This window comes from Balearica regulorum, chromosome 1 (genome assembly GCF_011004875.1).
Source record: "Balearica regulorum gibbericeps isolate bBalReg1 chromosome 1, bBalReg1.pri, whole genome shotgun sequence".
NCBI classification, from domain to species: Eukaryota; Metazoa; Chordata; class Aves; order Gruiformes; family Gruidae; genus Balearica; species Balearica regulorum.
Window position 1 is genome coordinate 152242503 of NC_046184.1, and position 15999 is coordinate 152258501.

Genomic DNA, 15999 nt, shown 5'->3' on the forward strand with positions numbered 1-15999 from the left:
TTCATATTACTATGGAAAATTGCATAAGGAGAAGGTTTTTAAAGGGCACTCCTTTCCTCACATCTTTCTTTATGAAGAGTTACTGGGATTTCTTTTTCCATTCCTTTAATTAGCACAGTGAGCACATGCAGACGTGTTTCATTAAGGAGTCCCGCGCCCCTGTTTCCTGTAGCCCTGGCTAAGGATTGCCGCCTGCTTGAGTCAGCCCTCGACGGGGAGCTGGGGGCCGTGGGATGAGGAGGAGGAGGAGGAGGAGGAACAGGGACTGGGCCCAGGAGGAGCAGACCCCTCCAGCGTTGTCTTGTGCCGTGCACCTCCCCACACCCTGGTCCTGTGTTTTCTGTTGCCAGACCACAGCTCTGGGAGCGCAGGGGCAGAAGAAAAAGGGAGGATGTGTTTTTTCTGACGTGCTTAGAGATGCATAAGTTGGTGATTAGTGAGACCCTCCAGGCCTCTCTGCTCTGAGCCATCTGTGCTGCAGACGGACCAGGCCAGTTTCTTGCCTCTGCCTCTTCTCCTGCCCCATTTTTCCTCTGGCACGGTCCTCAAAACCCCGCTGGCTTCCTCTGTGGTCTCTCCTTGCTCCGGGTTACCCAGAGCCGCGGGTGGCAGGGCAAGGAGGTAGGAGCAGACCTGAACCATGGACATACTTGCAGCCACTCTGCAGCAGTGCCTGTCCACTCCCAGGTGGCACAGGGCAGCAAAGAGCTGCTGAACCCTATGGCCCTGTCACCACTTTGGCTAACTCCCCATGGCTGTGCAAGCCACCTCCTTGTTCTCCATGTCATTGTTTTCCATGCCAGTGACTCATCGCCCACCTCCTGCCCAGCAAACTGAAGACAAAAACTGCCCCGTGCCCTGAGTATGATGGGTCCCCAAAGCACCACCCCTTTGCCTGAGGCAGAGGAGGGGACTGTGACCAGCCACCCGCTGCCCAGCTGGTCTCTCCCTCCACATGGGGAAGAGCCGTGGAGAAGCTGCAGGTAAATCACAGCACTCACTCCCAGCTTCAAAGAGACAGAGAGGGCAGAGGCCAGGTTTTACTGTGGTTTAACTCAGTAATTCCTCTGCCAGAGAGCTGATATATTGTGGAGCTTCAGGCTATTCTTTGCATTGAGGATATGGAAATGGAAGCAGCAGATTCAGGAACAGGGGAGCTTTTTCAAATTAAAGAAGAAATGCTCCCTTGCAGACAACTGTTTAGGAACAGCAAAACGGGAGTGCATCCCTCAGCACTGACTAGGTACCAGTCGGTCGAAACCAGGTGAGCGTGGTCATGTGCAGTCTTGGTCAAGAACTAGCAACGAGTGCCACAAGCTAATCCCATTTACATGCCGATGTACACTCTGCTCGTAGGAAGCAAGGTTTTCAGCATCCATGCTTATGAGTAGCACAGGTCTTTGTGTGTACAGAAGCTAAAAAAAAAATGTCAGCTGAACTTTGCCCGGCCAGCGGAGAGGAAGCACATACTCTGCAAAGGGTTAGTCCCTAGCGCGGTTAAAATTGGTTATAATTCAGTCGAATGCTTGGACTGTCATCAGCCAGTTCTGCTCACCACCGGCAAGAAAAAAAAAAAAGCTTTTCTTGCCAAATTCAAAACGCATCAACATTTCTGAAAAATGGAGGAACTTGCAGCCATTTCAGAGTGTCAGCACTGCCCCTCTGGTGTGGTTACAGATGGCAGGAAATCCTGGGGGAGCTGGCAGGGGGGAGGAATGTAACCCCGGGGAGCTCTGATTCTCTCCTGTGGATGCTGCACCCACAACAAGGACTTGAGCCTAGCCACAAGGTTGTGCAAGTCTCCTGGCAGCCTGGCAGCAAAAAAAAAAGCCACTTGGAACTACTCTGACATCTGCCCCCCTCCCTGGAAGTGTTCAAGTTCAGGTTGGACGGGGCTTTGGGCAATGTGGTCTAGTGGAGGGTGTCCCTGCCCATGGCAGGGGGGTTGGAACTAGATGATCTTTGGAGGTCCCTTCCAACCCAAACCCTTCTATGGTTCTGTGATTTCTGTAGATGCAAGCTCTGACATTTTCAATTTCTGTGCATACATTGCTAAAAATAGAAATTGTCGTTAATATTTCATTTATTAAAATACATTCCTTCTTTACTTCCACCTTTGTGTTTCTTTACCTGTTTTTTCTCCACTTTTATCTTAATATCCTTTTCCCTAGCAAAATTGCAAGCAATAAAACTGGGTATGGAACAGCCAGAGGATGGCAGAGCACATGCACACACAAGGCCATTTCACTTAAGCTTCTAGATGCAGCTTCAGTGATGGATAAGGGGGATTAATAAGGTGGTTAATTTTGCCCCAAGATGAGCAGTATCCTGATCCCCTGTGAAAAATTCAGAAAAATCACTTTGGAGTCTGTGCCATTTGGATGAGGATTTTATGATTTTTCTCCCATTTTCTCTGATAACATCTTTCCGTTGCCCTAACCTGGACTTCAGGATAAAAATGGTTAAGGAAGGCTTACAGAGAAACCTAAACAGAGGATTTTCAGGCAGACTCCTGGAACACTGACACAATCTGAAGTGGGCAATGAGGAGGTAAGAAAGCATTTGGAATTTACCTGGAATTCAGACTTTTTAATGCTGCTTCCTGTTCCTCTCTCTTCTGCCTGATTGTCTCCCCTGAGGTCGTGGAGCAGCAGCCCTGCAGCTGTGTCCAGATGTTGTGATTTAAGGCATTCCCATGACCAGCCGGTCACTTCCTCAGCAACAGATTTGGGTGGAGGTAAGCCCTGACCTGACCTCAGCAGTGCCAGTGCAAAGCCAGCCCCTGAGAGCTTCCACCCACAGCCCACACCGATGTAACTGGGTGGTGGAAGTGGCTCCTGCCATAAACCTGACTCCCTGTCCATGGGAGACGTGCTCTGTGGCCTTGTGCAACTGCCACACTGCTGGATTGCCTTTGTGGCAGTTGACTTCTGCATTTATGACAGGCGAAAAAAAATAAATCCATCCATATTGAAAAATGATGGCAAAAAAAACTTACTCAACTTTCCAAGTAGATCTTCCAGGATGGCTTGAGTTAAAACTTGTCTTCTCTGCGAGGACTCAAACAGCATTTAGGCAGAGCACAGATGCTGTGTGCATTGGTCTGTGTCCCAAGTGAGAACTACAATTCTCTCTGCAATTAAGCAGCTGGGATAATTGTCCCTGCAGACAGAATTTGTTCTTACCTGGTACTGAACATCTGTGGAGGTTGGTGATGGTGTTTCATGCCTGGCAATGCAAACTGGGAGGTGAGGAAGGAGAAGCTCAGATGACTGATTCCTCTGAATGCACGCTGAGGTAAAGATGGCGATTGAAGCCCGTTGAAGGTTTCCGTGCCTTTTGTAATAGGTTATGAATAAACTAGGGGTGCTGCAGAGCCAGGGCAAGTGGTCATGCAGGGCTGGGTAGAAGGAGAGATGGGTGGCAATGAGGGAATGGGTCAGCAAGCGCAAGCCCAGTGCAATGGCCTCCCCGTAGGCCCTGGGACACGCCTGAGCACAGCCCGCAGTTCCATGTATCAGGTTCAGCTCTCTCAATATATAGTTTAGGGCTGAACTATAACCAGAGGTTTCAATGGAGGTCCTATGGGAAGTCAAGCAGGGGTAAGTCCTTCGAAGCGGTGATGTCAGGGAGTCGCACATGCAGCCATCAGGGCCTGACCTTCTTTCTGTGCCTTGAACGCCATGACCTGCAATGTGCTGTCACTCCAGGATTGAGCTCATTTAGCAGTCCTGAAGTTCAGGAGATGTGTCAGAGAAAAATGGGGGGAAATTATGCAAATCTAACAGACTCCAGCACAATTTTTTTGAGGTTTTTTTGTAGAGGAACAGGATGGCAGTCATCACAGGACAAATTTAACCGCCCTATTCCTTACAAACTGATCAACAAAATCCATATTAAAAATTACCCCAAAATGGTGACTTTCACACTTGCAAACTGGATATTGTGAAGTCAGGGAATGAGAAAAATATTGCGCACTTTATGCCATAATATCATTTGTGACATCTGTCTTTTCCCTCTCTTCCAAAATATTTACTGACACACTTTTTAAAGTATATCACAGAGTACTTCATTTTTCTGTAGGGACTCAAATATCTTAATATCTAGTTCACTATTTTTATGTACCACTGAGCTGGCTGAAAAACAAGTCTTTTTTTCCCTCTGGATTGAAATAAGGCAAACAGAGGATGTCAGGTTCAGCTGATTACAGACTCAGGCTTTTCTTTAGTCTCGAAAGATTATTTATCCTTGTAGATTTAAAAACTCTTCAGTTGTGAATAACTGAAATAATGCTTTATATAAATGATGATATACAACAATATTGTAATTTTTAGGATATGCAATGCATTCACTTTATTATAGCTAAAATCATGACATCAATAATGCTGGTGAAGGAAGTATCTCAGAAAGAAAGCAAGAAAATACCACGACACCAGTGATTTAGGTGATGATAATCAAGCCTTTCCATTCAATGAGCATCATCTAACAACTCATTTGATTTAGTGACATGCCCAGTTATTTAGACCCTTGTGGATACATGGGTGTTTTTCACATTTTCTAGCTTTTCCTGTGTACATGTATATAAATCTAGAAAATTAGCTAGCTTTTCCAGAGGCTGTTAAAATGCTGTCCTATTCTGATCCTGTCTTTGATATTATCCTGGTCTGATTTGTTTCTATAAAGTGTGTACTGCCACAGAAATCTTGAGTTAGTTCCAACTTTCATTGCAATGGGAGGGGGCTTATCAGCACAGGCAAAGCCTCCAATAGACAAATTTAGCTTATCACAGCAAGAGCAGAAGGAGTTCCTAAACCACTTGAAGAAATTTCATTATCGTTCAAAACCAGTAAGCTCTGTTTGAAACCCACGTTCTGAAAATCAGGCATTAGCTCATGAAGGAATAGATGGCATCTTTTAAGGGAAGCACAAACTATCAGAATTTTAGCAAGCATGTTAAAAAAAGGAAAATATCACTTAGGGATCAAATCTGATGGCTAAAACAATTAGGTTGATTAAATGTCAAAGCATTAAGAGTCTTCTGTCAAAATACTTCTTACCCAGGGTAGGAACTTTGACAATTTGGTGTATACTCCGTATTTCCCTTGCCTTCCACACCCTTCTCCCCAGCTGATGATACCAGTGACAAAATAAGTGCCATTATATTGAGTTACATGGGGGCCTCCTCCATCTCCTTGGCAGGCATCTCTTCCATCTTTATCATAACCAGCACAGAACATGTTTTCTGTGACCGGGCTATAAAGGGCGAGCTTACAAGTACGCCTGTTCACATAAGGGATTTGAAGCACTTTCATTCTTTTGACCAGCTGCGCACGTTCAAATGGTCTCCCAAAGCCACTGACAATTCCAAATGTTTGGCTCATCAGAACATTGTTAGCAAAGTCTTTTTCTGGGAGGCATGCTGGGATAACATCCTCAGAAAATGTGATAGGTTCCTCTAATTTCAGAAGGGCGATGTCGCTGTCATAGGTTTTATTATTAAATTCAGCATGCGGAATTATTTTTTCCACTCTGTGCATTGCTCTACTTGGCTCTTCCTTTTCTTTGTCCACCATCCCTGTGTCAGATTATTAAAGTAGTTTTTAATAACACAATACAAACAAATAAATCTAAACTGCATCTCAATAAAAGAAGAGACCAAAGTCCCTTGCATTTTGTATAGGTATTGTACTGTACAAATAAAATAGACCAGTCCTGTATCCTGATGCTGTAGCATTTTATACCCATTTTGGAGGGGTTTTAGAGGTCTGCCAAAATGCCAAGCAAGTAGAAAACTAGAACTTTGCTATCAGAATAATACTCTCAATGAAAGCTTTGATAAAAGTTTAGGGTTTCATTACAATATTCCCAATGGCACCCTTATGATATACAACCAAAACCTCAACTCAGAAGAGAAGGACCTTGCCCCTCTCGTATGTAGAGCAACATAGTAAACCAGACTTAAACGGGAAGTAGATATTCATTGTCTTTTAAAACTTTAATGTTCTGCATACAAAAATTTATGAATTTATAAATATTTAGTCATTCTCAATTTGTATGAAGTCTCTTTGGGAATTAAATGGACAGACAATTGGAGTTTAGGCAAACACAATTTTTGTCTTACTATTGTAGGCTGAGTACTATTTTTATGACTCAGAACACCATGTTTCAGTGTGATAAACTACTTTTTTCATAAATGACAGTAATAAATAACAAATTTGAGGTTTCAGGTATGGAACAGTCTCAGACTAGTATCTACATGCTGTCAAAACAGTTATTGCTAACATCTGAATGAGGCATCTGGAATTCTACAAGGTTTGACCAACACAGGAAATTGCATAAAGGTGTCATGTTAGACCAATTTAACTACATCAGCTCAACCTTACTTGCCTGCATACCTTCCCAGGTTGTACTTGGCTTCTATCATATACAAGCTACACTAGGCCAAGCCAAGCTTAAACTGTCCATTCCACAAAGTTGAACATGTATTTCACCGTTAATCAAGAGACAAAATGAAGCAATGAGAAATAACAAGAGGGTAAGAAAAACTCTGGCAGAGTTCAGTGTCTTGCACATGGAGACCAGAACACGGGACAGTTTCTTATTTTTGTAGTAAAGGGCAAAATGAGAAGCACTTACCAACCAGAACCTGTATGTCTTTATACTGCTTAACGCAGTGAGCTGCAGAAAGTATAAAATACTCGTTCAGAATTGTCCCCCCACAAAACCATTCATTGTACTTATTTACTATGACTGCCTGCAAAGAGAGAGAAGAAAGGTAAACCACAAAAACATATGTACAGAGAAATCCTGAACAGCTAGTTGAGATTCAAGCAATTTTCTTAAAGTAGACATTTTCACATGTATTTTCTGTCAAAGGCATCCTTCATTCAGGGGTGGTGAGAGTTACACTGAGGTGTAGCCACCACAGTGGGAAACTTGTCAAGACAGACCTTTCTCCTGGCTCAAATCGGAGTTTCTGCATTCAGTTATTTTACCATCAGTTTTTGGTTGCTATTTTTTAAACAAAATATAGTTAATATTGTAATAGCACTGTTCCTGCTTGGGTTTTTTTGTTTCACTTTAGTCTTGGCCACAACAGGAACTCAGACTATTCTTCTGATACCACCATGCTGCAACCTGAATAATGGGGTGGCTGGCAGGGAAGGGGCCCTGTGGCTCACCCAGCTCTACGTCCCGTACCTGCAACCCTACTTCTAGCATCCTCCTCTCAGCATTTGCTTGATGCTGAAACGGAGACACCACTTCATTCATGGTAGGAGACCTATGCAGACACACAGTACTCAGGAGAGTGGAATGACCACCCAGAATGTTGACACCAGGGAAGTCTGTCTCAAATCAAGTTAGGTCCCCTTGGCAAGTGAGGATGAGCATGATGAAGAGTAAATGGCTGCCGGTCTTGGTGAGCAGGGTCAGGTGTTAACATCTCAGGACAAAGGTGCCTTACGTGCCATGGGGACGCGCTGGGTAAATGGTCAGCCTCCCCGGTGACCTCTGGATGGCTGCTTGAGGCCTCAGTGGTTTCCTCATTTTCAGGATGAGCATCTGGACTTGCTGTGGTTCCTGTGACTTTCTCTTGACTGGCTTCATGACTTCTCTGAAGCTTACCACACGGGAACTTGACTGCAAAGGCAAAACCAAAACACTAATACTTGATGTCTGGATTGTACTGGGACTTTGAGGCACGTGTTGCATGTGGAGAGCAAGACGTTCCTGTCCATAACACTGAGCAAACAGCTGTGAAGTTTCAGCTGCTGTTACCAGCCTTCACTTTAGCTCAGATCTACCTTTCTTGCTGATTTAAGCCAATATATAGGATGTGGAGGACCACGGTCTTCCATTTCTGTGGGGGGTGGTGCCTGTGCTGTCCCTGAGGCACCAAGTCAAGTGACATGCAAGGGACAGTAACCTCTAGCAGAGCAGAAGGACAGACAGTTGCTGTTGAAATCAATTTCTGTCACCAAAGTGCCATTCAACAGAGTTTGTCTGACAGAGCCCTTGGTATAAGGGACAGTTTCATGGTCAGAAAAGTAAATCTACCTTCCAGTGCACCTCGTGTTGTTCTTCATTGCAAGAAATTATTCAAACTTGCTGGAACATGGGGTTTGCAGTCAAAAGCAGCCTTTAGAGTTACAGATGGGTAGCTACAGTGGAAGAACATGGTTTTCAGGGAAACAGGCCACTTTCAGGGAATCAACTCTTTATGAAAATGAGAGAAAACTCACTTAACAGTTTGAGGAAAACTTGACAGCAGCCTTTTGCAATCTAATTAGATATTCAAGTGTCTTTATGAGGGTTGGCTCTGCTAGATTTTTCAAGACTTTAATAAAAACTTTGCAAATGCAAAAGGACCAGAATGGTTGAAAAATGAAAATATTTTTCCACTTCTAAAACTTGCCAATTTTGAGCAAGTGGGCAAGTGAGTTCAGTATTTTCAAAGTATTTAAAAGTTAAATATCTTCTGTTACTGGCATCACTATTTTTGAGTACCTGTTGTTATTAAATCTTTTGTAATTGGGAAACACAGCAAAGTATTCTATGTTAAGAATTATAAGCTCATGACAAAAATTTGGTATTAAATTACAAAGGGCATTATAGCAAATATCATCAGACAGACAGGATCATAGAATCATTTTGGTTGGAAAAGACCTTTAAGATCATCAAGTCCAACCGTTAACCTAGCACTGCCAAGTCCACCAATAAACCATGTCCCTAAGCACCACATCTACAGGTCTTCCTAAATACCTCCAGGGATGGTGACTTAACCATTTCCCTGGGGAGCCTGTTCCAGTGCTTGGCAACCCTTTCGATGAAGAATAGACTAAGGTTAATAATCGTTAATGTTCACTTTGAATACAGGCAAAACTGATGGATTTAAATTCAATGTCAGTAGTTATTCATGTATTTAGGTTACTGTAAGTTAACTGTAGAAAACCTGCTTTTAGAAGAAAATAGAAAGGCAGGTTGTATTCCTTTTAGATGGAAAAGATGATGTTTGAGGGGAAACAGGTGAGATATACTGCAATCACTTTATGTCACTACACTGAAATTATAATGAATCCTTGTGAACTGTGTATTGTAAAGGGAGAAGCCTCTTGGGTTCCTACTCGTTTGGATCTGCAGGCGTTCAGCACACCCCGGAAGCCTCAAAAATAGACACCAGTTTTCACCAATGATAAATCTAACCCATTTCTTTCTAATAACGTCTCCTGAAGCATGAAAGGCCTGTTTCAGTCTGTGAGAGAAGAGAAACCTGATCCCCGTTGTAATCACCAATTTCTCATATGGCTTCATACCTGCTGGGACATGGGTTTTGCAGTCCTCTCCAAGAATGCACCCACTTGCACAGAACACTTCCATGAGCTATATTTGTTTCTGCACATCACTAACAGTTGCACAATTCGATGTTACTTAAATCATGACCTTTAGCTAAGATCTTATTAAATCTGTTGGCAACACCTCAAGCAAGCCATGTGAAAGGCATAAACAGTTAACATCATTCTTCATGCTACGATGGCACTGCAACACACCAGCACTTCCCAAACGTGGTGAAGATGTGATGTTTGTCCAATAGAATGAACTTTAAGTGTGGCTTTGTACCTACAGGAACGCAGGTTTTGTTGTCACTGCCCAGGGCATAGCCAGCAGCACAGGAACATACGACTCCTTCATCTTCAGTTTTGCAGAACTGCTCACAGTTCCCATTGTTGACCTTACATGCATTTGGTATGACTGCAAAGGACACAAATGTATAGGTAGGTTACAGATTCATGGTGATTTCATAAAAGCACAAGCAGCTCATAAAACCTCACTTGCAAACACTAGCCAAACACCTCACCGTTTTGGGAAATTCTGTGCAATTCCTGCCAAAGGCCTTAGTAATAACGACAATTTTAACTATCATTATTTTAAAAATGGTAAACTGTCAACATTAGGTACATCACTATTGTTTTACATCTTATGCTGTGTTTCCCAGCTATAACTGGCAGCTTGAAGGCAAAGCAAGGGATAATCCATACTCACCCAAACAGCCATCATACTAAGGCAAAGATGAACTTGGGTGTGGGTAAGAGGCTAAAATTAGGAGCAACTAAAGTATCAGTAATGAATGAAGTATTTAACTCTTAGTATACCCTTGCAATATTCCTTTTTCATCTATGTACAGCTCCTACTACTCACCTTACTCACCTTAGCTCAGTCCCTGGCATTGCAAGAGCACTTGCAGAATGGGAGACCTCTTCCTGGCAGTAGCAGTGTGAGAGCAAGGAGAAGTAAACCAGTTCCAGCAGGTGCTGTCTAACCTGTTCCTACAGATTCACAATGAGATTCCACAGCTCACCCACACAGCTTAATCCACTCCCTAACTATAACATCTAAAAAGTTTTTCCTAATATCTAACCTGAGTGTCCCTCAGAGTGGTGGGATCCCATTACTTCTTGCCCTAGCTGTTCATCCTCATGAAAACGGAGAAGACTTTTTGCTTTTATTACATATTTTACAAATTTCCTTGGTTGTGTGTTGTGGGACAGAGGGTGAAATTTTGTTTTTGTATTTACTGAATTGCCTCCTATTTATGTTGGACCACTGTTCCAGTTTCACAAGATTGTCTTGAACTCTCATTTCCACTTATGGTAATCCTTCTAGTCTGGAATGAGCTACAAATGCAGTGAGTAAACACTCTCTTCCATCTTGCATGTCACTGTGGAAAATACCAAATATCAGAGGTCCTCAGGCTCACCTGTGTGGAGCCCTGCACTCCATATAATCTTTCAACCAGTTAGCACAGTTTCTCAACCAGATGTGCACCAAACTTACAGTAGTTTCGTTCAGACCAGTGTTTCTCTTTCTGTTACGATAAAAGCATTATATAAAATTATGTTAGAAGCCTCCCTTAATGGAGAGACTTGACATGTACTGCATCTTTTGCAGCCACCTAGCCTATTTTCCTGTCCTTGGAGGAGGTTGATGTGATTTGCTCCTGACTAGTGCAACTCAGCAATTTCTTTCTTCCTTGTTGGATGCGAGTAATCTGGTACCTTAAGGAATAAAGATTTTCTTCTCCATTGGGAACAGGCTGACATTCCTCTTGGTCTCCTTTCCAATAGCCATACACTTAGATCAGCTCTTGATTTTCACATCATGTTTATCCTATTTTATCTACTCCTTAGCATTTCTGGTTTTATGCCAAGATGTTTGCAATTCTTTTATACAGACCTCGTTTTTTTCTATACTTCCTTCTGGAGGTCAGGTTATGAAGAAGTAGCTCATGATTTTAATTAATCCTCCTGTCCTTTCTTGACCTTGGGATAGTTTGGACACGTGCCTTACACTTTGGGTTTTTGTGGAGGTTTTTAGAAGTAGCTTGATCTTTCTCTCTTTTAAAAGATAGATTAATTTTATTCTCTTATTCTTTTCTTTACTTCCTTCATGAGCTCTGTCATTTTACAGTTAGTTTTATTAAAGTCATCTTCTGTCTTTGCATTGTCAGCCACTTCTAGTCTGTTGATCAAAATCAAATGTAGGTGAGTGCACTGAAAATTGCTTTCTACATGTTTGTATGAGAAAATTTTCCTCGAAATATCCTGAAGATTGTCAGGGCAACCTGTGTCCCACTAAGTACCTTTACCCCCTCACCTCTGGGATGTCAAAATGTCCCTCTAATTCCCAGCTCTTGTAATGTGGATGACTCAGGTGTTTGTTCACTTGTCTCCAGTTAGCCCTCTGTAATCACCAAGTGACTTTTACAGCAAAATTAAACAACAAGGCATGCATCATGTCTGCAGTATGATTCACACACTTACTCTGTAGAGAAGCATCTCAGGGTCCAGCCTCAAAAGTGGAGATGCAATGTTTGTGTTGAGACTTAGACAAGCACAGTGGGTGACAGTGTAGGGTTCTTGTTCCCCTCTGCACTGTTAAACCTTGTGGAGTTCATTTGGTCACCCAATAGCTTATGAATGATAGTAAGGATTATTTAATTATCACATTTTTTGAGGATATAAGAATAGCACATTGTGCTGTCAGTTTGAAAGCCCTGCATATTGACATATTAACCCTGTATTTTACACTGATACAATTATTTCAGTCCAAAATAGTATTCCCCCAGTGACTCAGCCCTGGATATTATTGCACTGCAGCAGACAAATGGGAGCAAGGTGGGTGAGAAAGCAAAGCTACCAGCTTTTCACTCATGTCACTCTGGTCCACAAAGCACAAATAATGGCAAATAATTACCTGTGTGGTTTAGGCAAAGCAGCGCAAAGCCAAGTTAAAGCAAACGCCATACCTGTGTGCACCATCTGAAGGAAAAGGAGGACAACAGGAAGAAGCCACATTGTCCCACGATGGCCTGCCATTGCCATCATCCGAGCTCACCACACGTCTCCCACTGGTTTCTCTGCAGGGCTCTGGGGCACCTGCTAAATGAGAAACGCTACAGTGCAAAGGTCATTAACTCATGAGAAAAAAACCTCTAAGAGCAAAGCCTGGGCTCAACGTCAGCATGGGACAATGTTAAAACAGAAAAAAGCCACTGTGCTGCAGCAATGCCACCCTGGTAGCTTGCAGGCGCTTTGTGTCAGCAAAGCCCCTCTCTCCTGCCTGAGCAGCGTGTGTTTGCCACCAAGGCTGTGACACCTGTGCATTTCAGGCTCCTCAGGAAGAGGGGAGTCCATAAACCATGGCAGGTTCTGCCTCAGTAGAATAACATGTGGTTGCATGGTTAAACTTAGTTATGCTACCGAAACACCCGATACCATGCTGCCATATAGTGGTTTTCTCTGCAAGACCACGGTCTACGGCTATTCCCTCTCTCCTTATCCACTGTGGGTGGCTCTACATCTTCAGAAAATGTGGACAAAATCTCCCTAAGAAACCTTTATTAGCCAGGCAGCAAGGTGCTAGAGTAAGTGATCTGGCTGTTGCCCATGCTCCAAGGAAGACAGAACAACCAGAGCCAGAGCTTTGTGCCTTCTGCAGGCTGGAAAGAAGCAGGAAAGTGGCTCAGAAGTGAAAAGCAGCTCAGGGCACCAAATTTGTAGAGTTCAGTAAGCATTTTGGAAAGATGTTGCCTCCCAGCTCTGCTAGTGCCTTAGGAAGCAAGTAAAGCATGGAGCTAATCAGAAGAAGAAAAAACAAGAGGGAAAAGTCAGGCTTTTTTTCTGGGTTAGTCCTATAAGGTATTGCATAAGGTTTTGGTCTCTTTTATTGCAAACCACTGTAGTTTGAAATGCTTTAAGTAAGGTGAAATTGATGGTCATGCTTGTAGGTGAAGCCTTTGAATCTGGTGGAGCTGGTAAGCAGGTATCCTCTACAGATGCAGCAAGTTGCATGTTGCTTCTGGGATACACAAAATCCAGTCTCTGTCACAAGCACCAGGCCAGAACATACTTTCACAAATGCATCAATTTCCATCTTATTCTGGATGTTGTGGGTTGTTTGGTTTGGTTGGGGTTTTTTGGCTCACACCACTCCATGGGGATAGCTGTTGACAGGGCCTTGTGTTCTGGGGCTTTGCCTACAGAAGACAACACTGTCAGGCAAGTCACCTGTGCCAGGGAGCAGTAAAGAGGAAGGAAAACCTTGCTTAGTACTGTGCTAGCATAGCTCACGAATGCATGGCCATAACTGTGACCCTTTGCTTGTGTGGCTCACCTGGAAGCACAGAAAACAGGGGCTGGCAAGACCTCCAGGATCACCCGGCCCAGCCTACTGAGCCCACAAGGGATCAAGTTTACCTCTATTATTGTTGGCACGTTGGCCAAGGCTCCAGCGAAGGATTCTTCTGGGAAATTGCTTCCACTTAGGATGTCCCCGAAACTTTCTTGCTGCAACTGAGATGTGCTATGTCTTTTTATCTTCACCACAGACACAAAGACCTGATCAGTCCCTACATCTCTGCAGCAGACTTTTGCGCACATGAAGGCTATTGCTATGTTTCTCCTCAGATTTTTTTTTCTCCTCTATTTTATTCTAAAGAAGCCTCATTTTTTCAAAGCCCAGTGCCTCGTGCACAAGACTCTCTTGCCCATAATCTTGCACTAGGCCTGAGCAACGTCTTACCTTTTTATTCTTCATACCAGTCCTTTCCAAAGCCTCAAAGTGATTGCGCTCTTTACTTACCATCCTTCCTTTCTTCCCTTTCTTCTCAGGACTGGCTTTTCCTTGAAGGTGGAGGAAGCCTGAGTGCTAGAGAGTAGCTTAGAGCATCTCCTTTCACCATCCTTGGTAAAGGTCAGCTCTTGCCTAAACCAGCAGTGTTTGCTTGCTGTGAGGAGCTCCGGTATTTTAAAATCCACCAGTTTACTGAGCAACTGTGTGCTCTTACCTCTTGCCTGGATTTTATAATCTGTTCAAATTTTGCTGTGTGAAATTACCCCCAAAGTATTAGCCTACATTAAAAAAAAAGTGTGATTTAATTCTTTCTTTTCTTAGAAGCCCTAGAGGTGGTTATGGGCTTTGGCAGGGGGCCAAGATGCAAACAGATGTTGCACTCATGTCCTCTCAGCATGGCAGAGCCACTGTTACAAAATGAGGAATGGATATAAAGCCCTTGAGCCTTGGGCACTATAGGCACCATGGCACAGGATGAAAGGCTCTCTAGGAACCAGTTTTGCTTGTAAAAGACAAACAAACTCCGATTGCAAAGCCCAAGGACAGTCTCTCATACTCTGCAGAATAATGACACTTCTCTTGTAAGCACAGTCATGTTGCGCACACACAAACATGGACTTTCATCACCCTCTTGCATACCCATCTGTTAAACCAGCTCTGTGCTTGCTCTCAAAGTGCTACTTGGCTTGACACGGACGTATATACACACCAGTTGCCAATAAAACCCAGCAAGTGCCATGATTGCCAGAGGAAGGTCCTCCCCTCAGCCACCTCGACACCTTATATAGTCCAGTCTTAACTTGACTTCAGTCCTCAAGCTTCACTGAAATAGAAGAATGCCCTTAGCACGAGTATGTAAATAGGATTTGGGTAGCACCTAGTCCTGAGGTTGTCCCTTTGAGGAGGATGTTTCACCCTGAAGGAGCACAGGGCAGGCTACCAGTGAACGTGGGAGAAGGGATTAGAAGGTACAAAGAGGAATCCAGTGGACAGAAGTCAGGGAGCAAACATTGCTGAACAAACACTGAAGCCCACTGAGGGTTTACGCAGGTGGAGACCATCAAGCTGGGGTAACTGACCTGTAGTTCTTCCTGTCCACATTTACTGCTGACTGCAGTGTATTCCTAGTTTTTCAACCTGTTTTGCTCACAGCACCTGCTATACGAAACTTGCCAGTACCAGCTCGAAGCCTAAGAGATAAGTAGCAGGCGTCTGGTGAAGTTCGGTGTACCTCAGGCAAGAGGGGAGCATAACAGATTGGAGGAGCCTTGGAAAGGAGGTTTAGGGGCCTAGAGCACACGCTGTACAATAAAAGGCTGAGGGGTCTGGGTTTGTTCAGCCAGGGAGAGCTGGAAGATCTAGCTGCAGCCTCCCACTGCCTAACTGGGGATTACAGTGAAGACACGGCAAACTATTTCCCAGAGGTACCCACAGAAAGATGAGGCAGCAGTCAGAGGTTGCAACAAGGAAAATTCCAATTGGACATGAGAGATTTTATCCCTGAGAGTGCTAAAGCACAGGAACAGGTTGCCCAGAGGGCAACAAAATCTCTGCCCCTGAAGTTTTTCAAAACTTGACTGGACCAGAACCTGCACAACCTGCTCTAACTTTGATGTCAGCCCTATCCTTTCCATTGTAAATTTTTCCATGATTTTTGTGACTAGGACTGAAGCTGAGAAGGTTTAAAGAAAAATATATGGAGGAACACTACTCCACATATAAAAAAACCCCATCAGAGTGCAGAGCTTCTGCCTGGAAACGGTATAACACAGATCAGATCATAGTACCTGAACAGACTATGTAAGGGAAATCACTGACTGAGTTTGCCTCTTTCTAAGAAAATTAGTATCTTGGTATCTGACTTGCTAT

General features: G+C 43.6%; 1 protein-coding gene across 1 annotated transcript; it reads right to left on the bottom strand.

The window, feature by feature from the left end:
* Positions 1–4324: 4324 nt before the first annotated feature.
* LOC104632868 (coagulation factor X) lies at positions 4325–12437 on the bottom strand. The gene is made up of 5 exons (XM_075739717.1): positions 12305–12437; positions 9619–9750; positions 7466–7641; positions 6637–6754; positions 4325–5575 (listed from the first exon to the last, which is right to left on the bottom strand). Exons 1-5 carry the CDS (start codon positions 12381–12383, stop codon positions 5028–5030), a joined length of 1053 nt encoding a protein of 350 aa, XP_075595832.1. The 5' UTR covers positions 12384–12437; the 3' UTR covers positions 4325–5027.
* Between the last annotated feature and the right edge of the window lie 3562 nt (positions 12438–15999).

What these genes read in the sequence shown, in the direction of transcription:
- LOC104632868 (XM_075739717.1), bottom strand. Translation starts at nt 12,383, where the DNA reads ATGATGGCAATGGCAGGCCATCGTGGGACAATGTGGCTTCTTCCTGTT. An exon ending in CCTTCAGATGGTGCACACAG is followed by an intron (nt 9,751 to 12,304) that starts GTATGGCGTTTG and finishes TGTCCTTTGCAG; the next exon opens with TCATACCAAATGCATGTAAG. An exon ending in CAAAACCTGCGTTCCTGTAG is followed by an intron (nt 7,642 to 9,618) that starts GTACAAAGCCAC and finishes TTGCCTTTGCAG; the next exon opens with TCAAGTTCCCGTGTGGTAAG.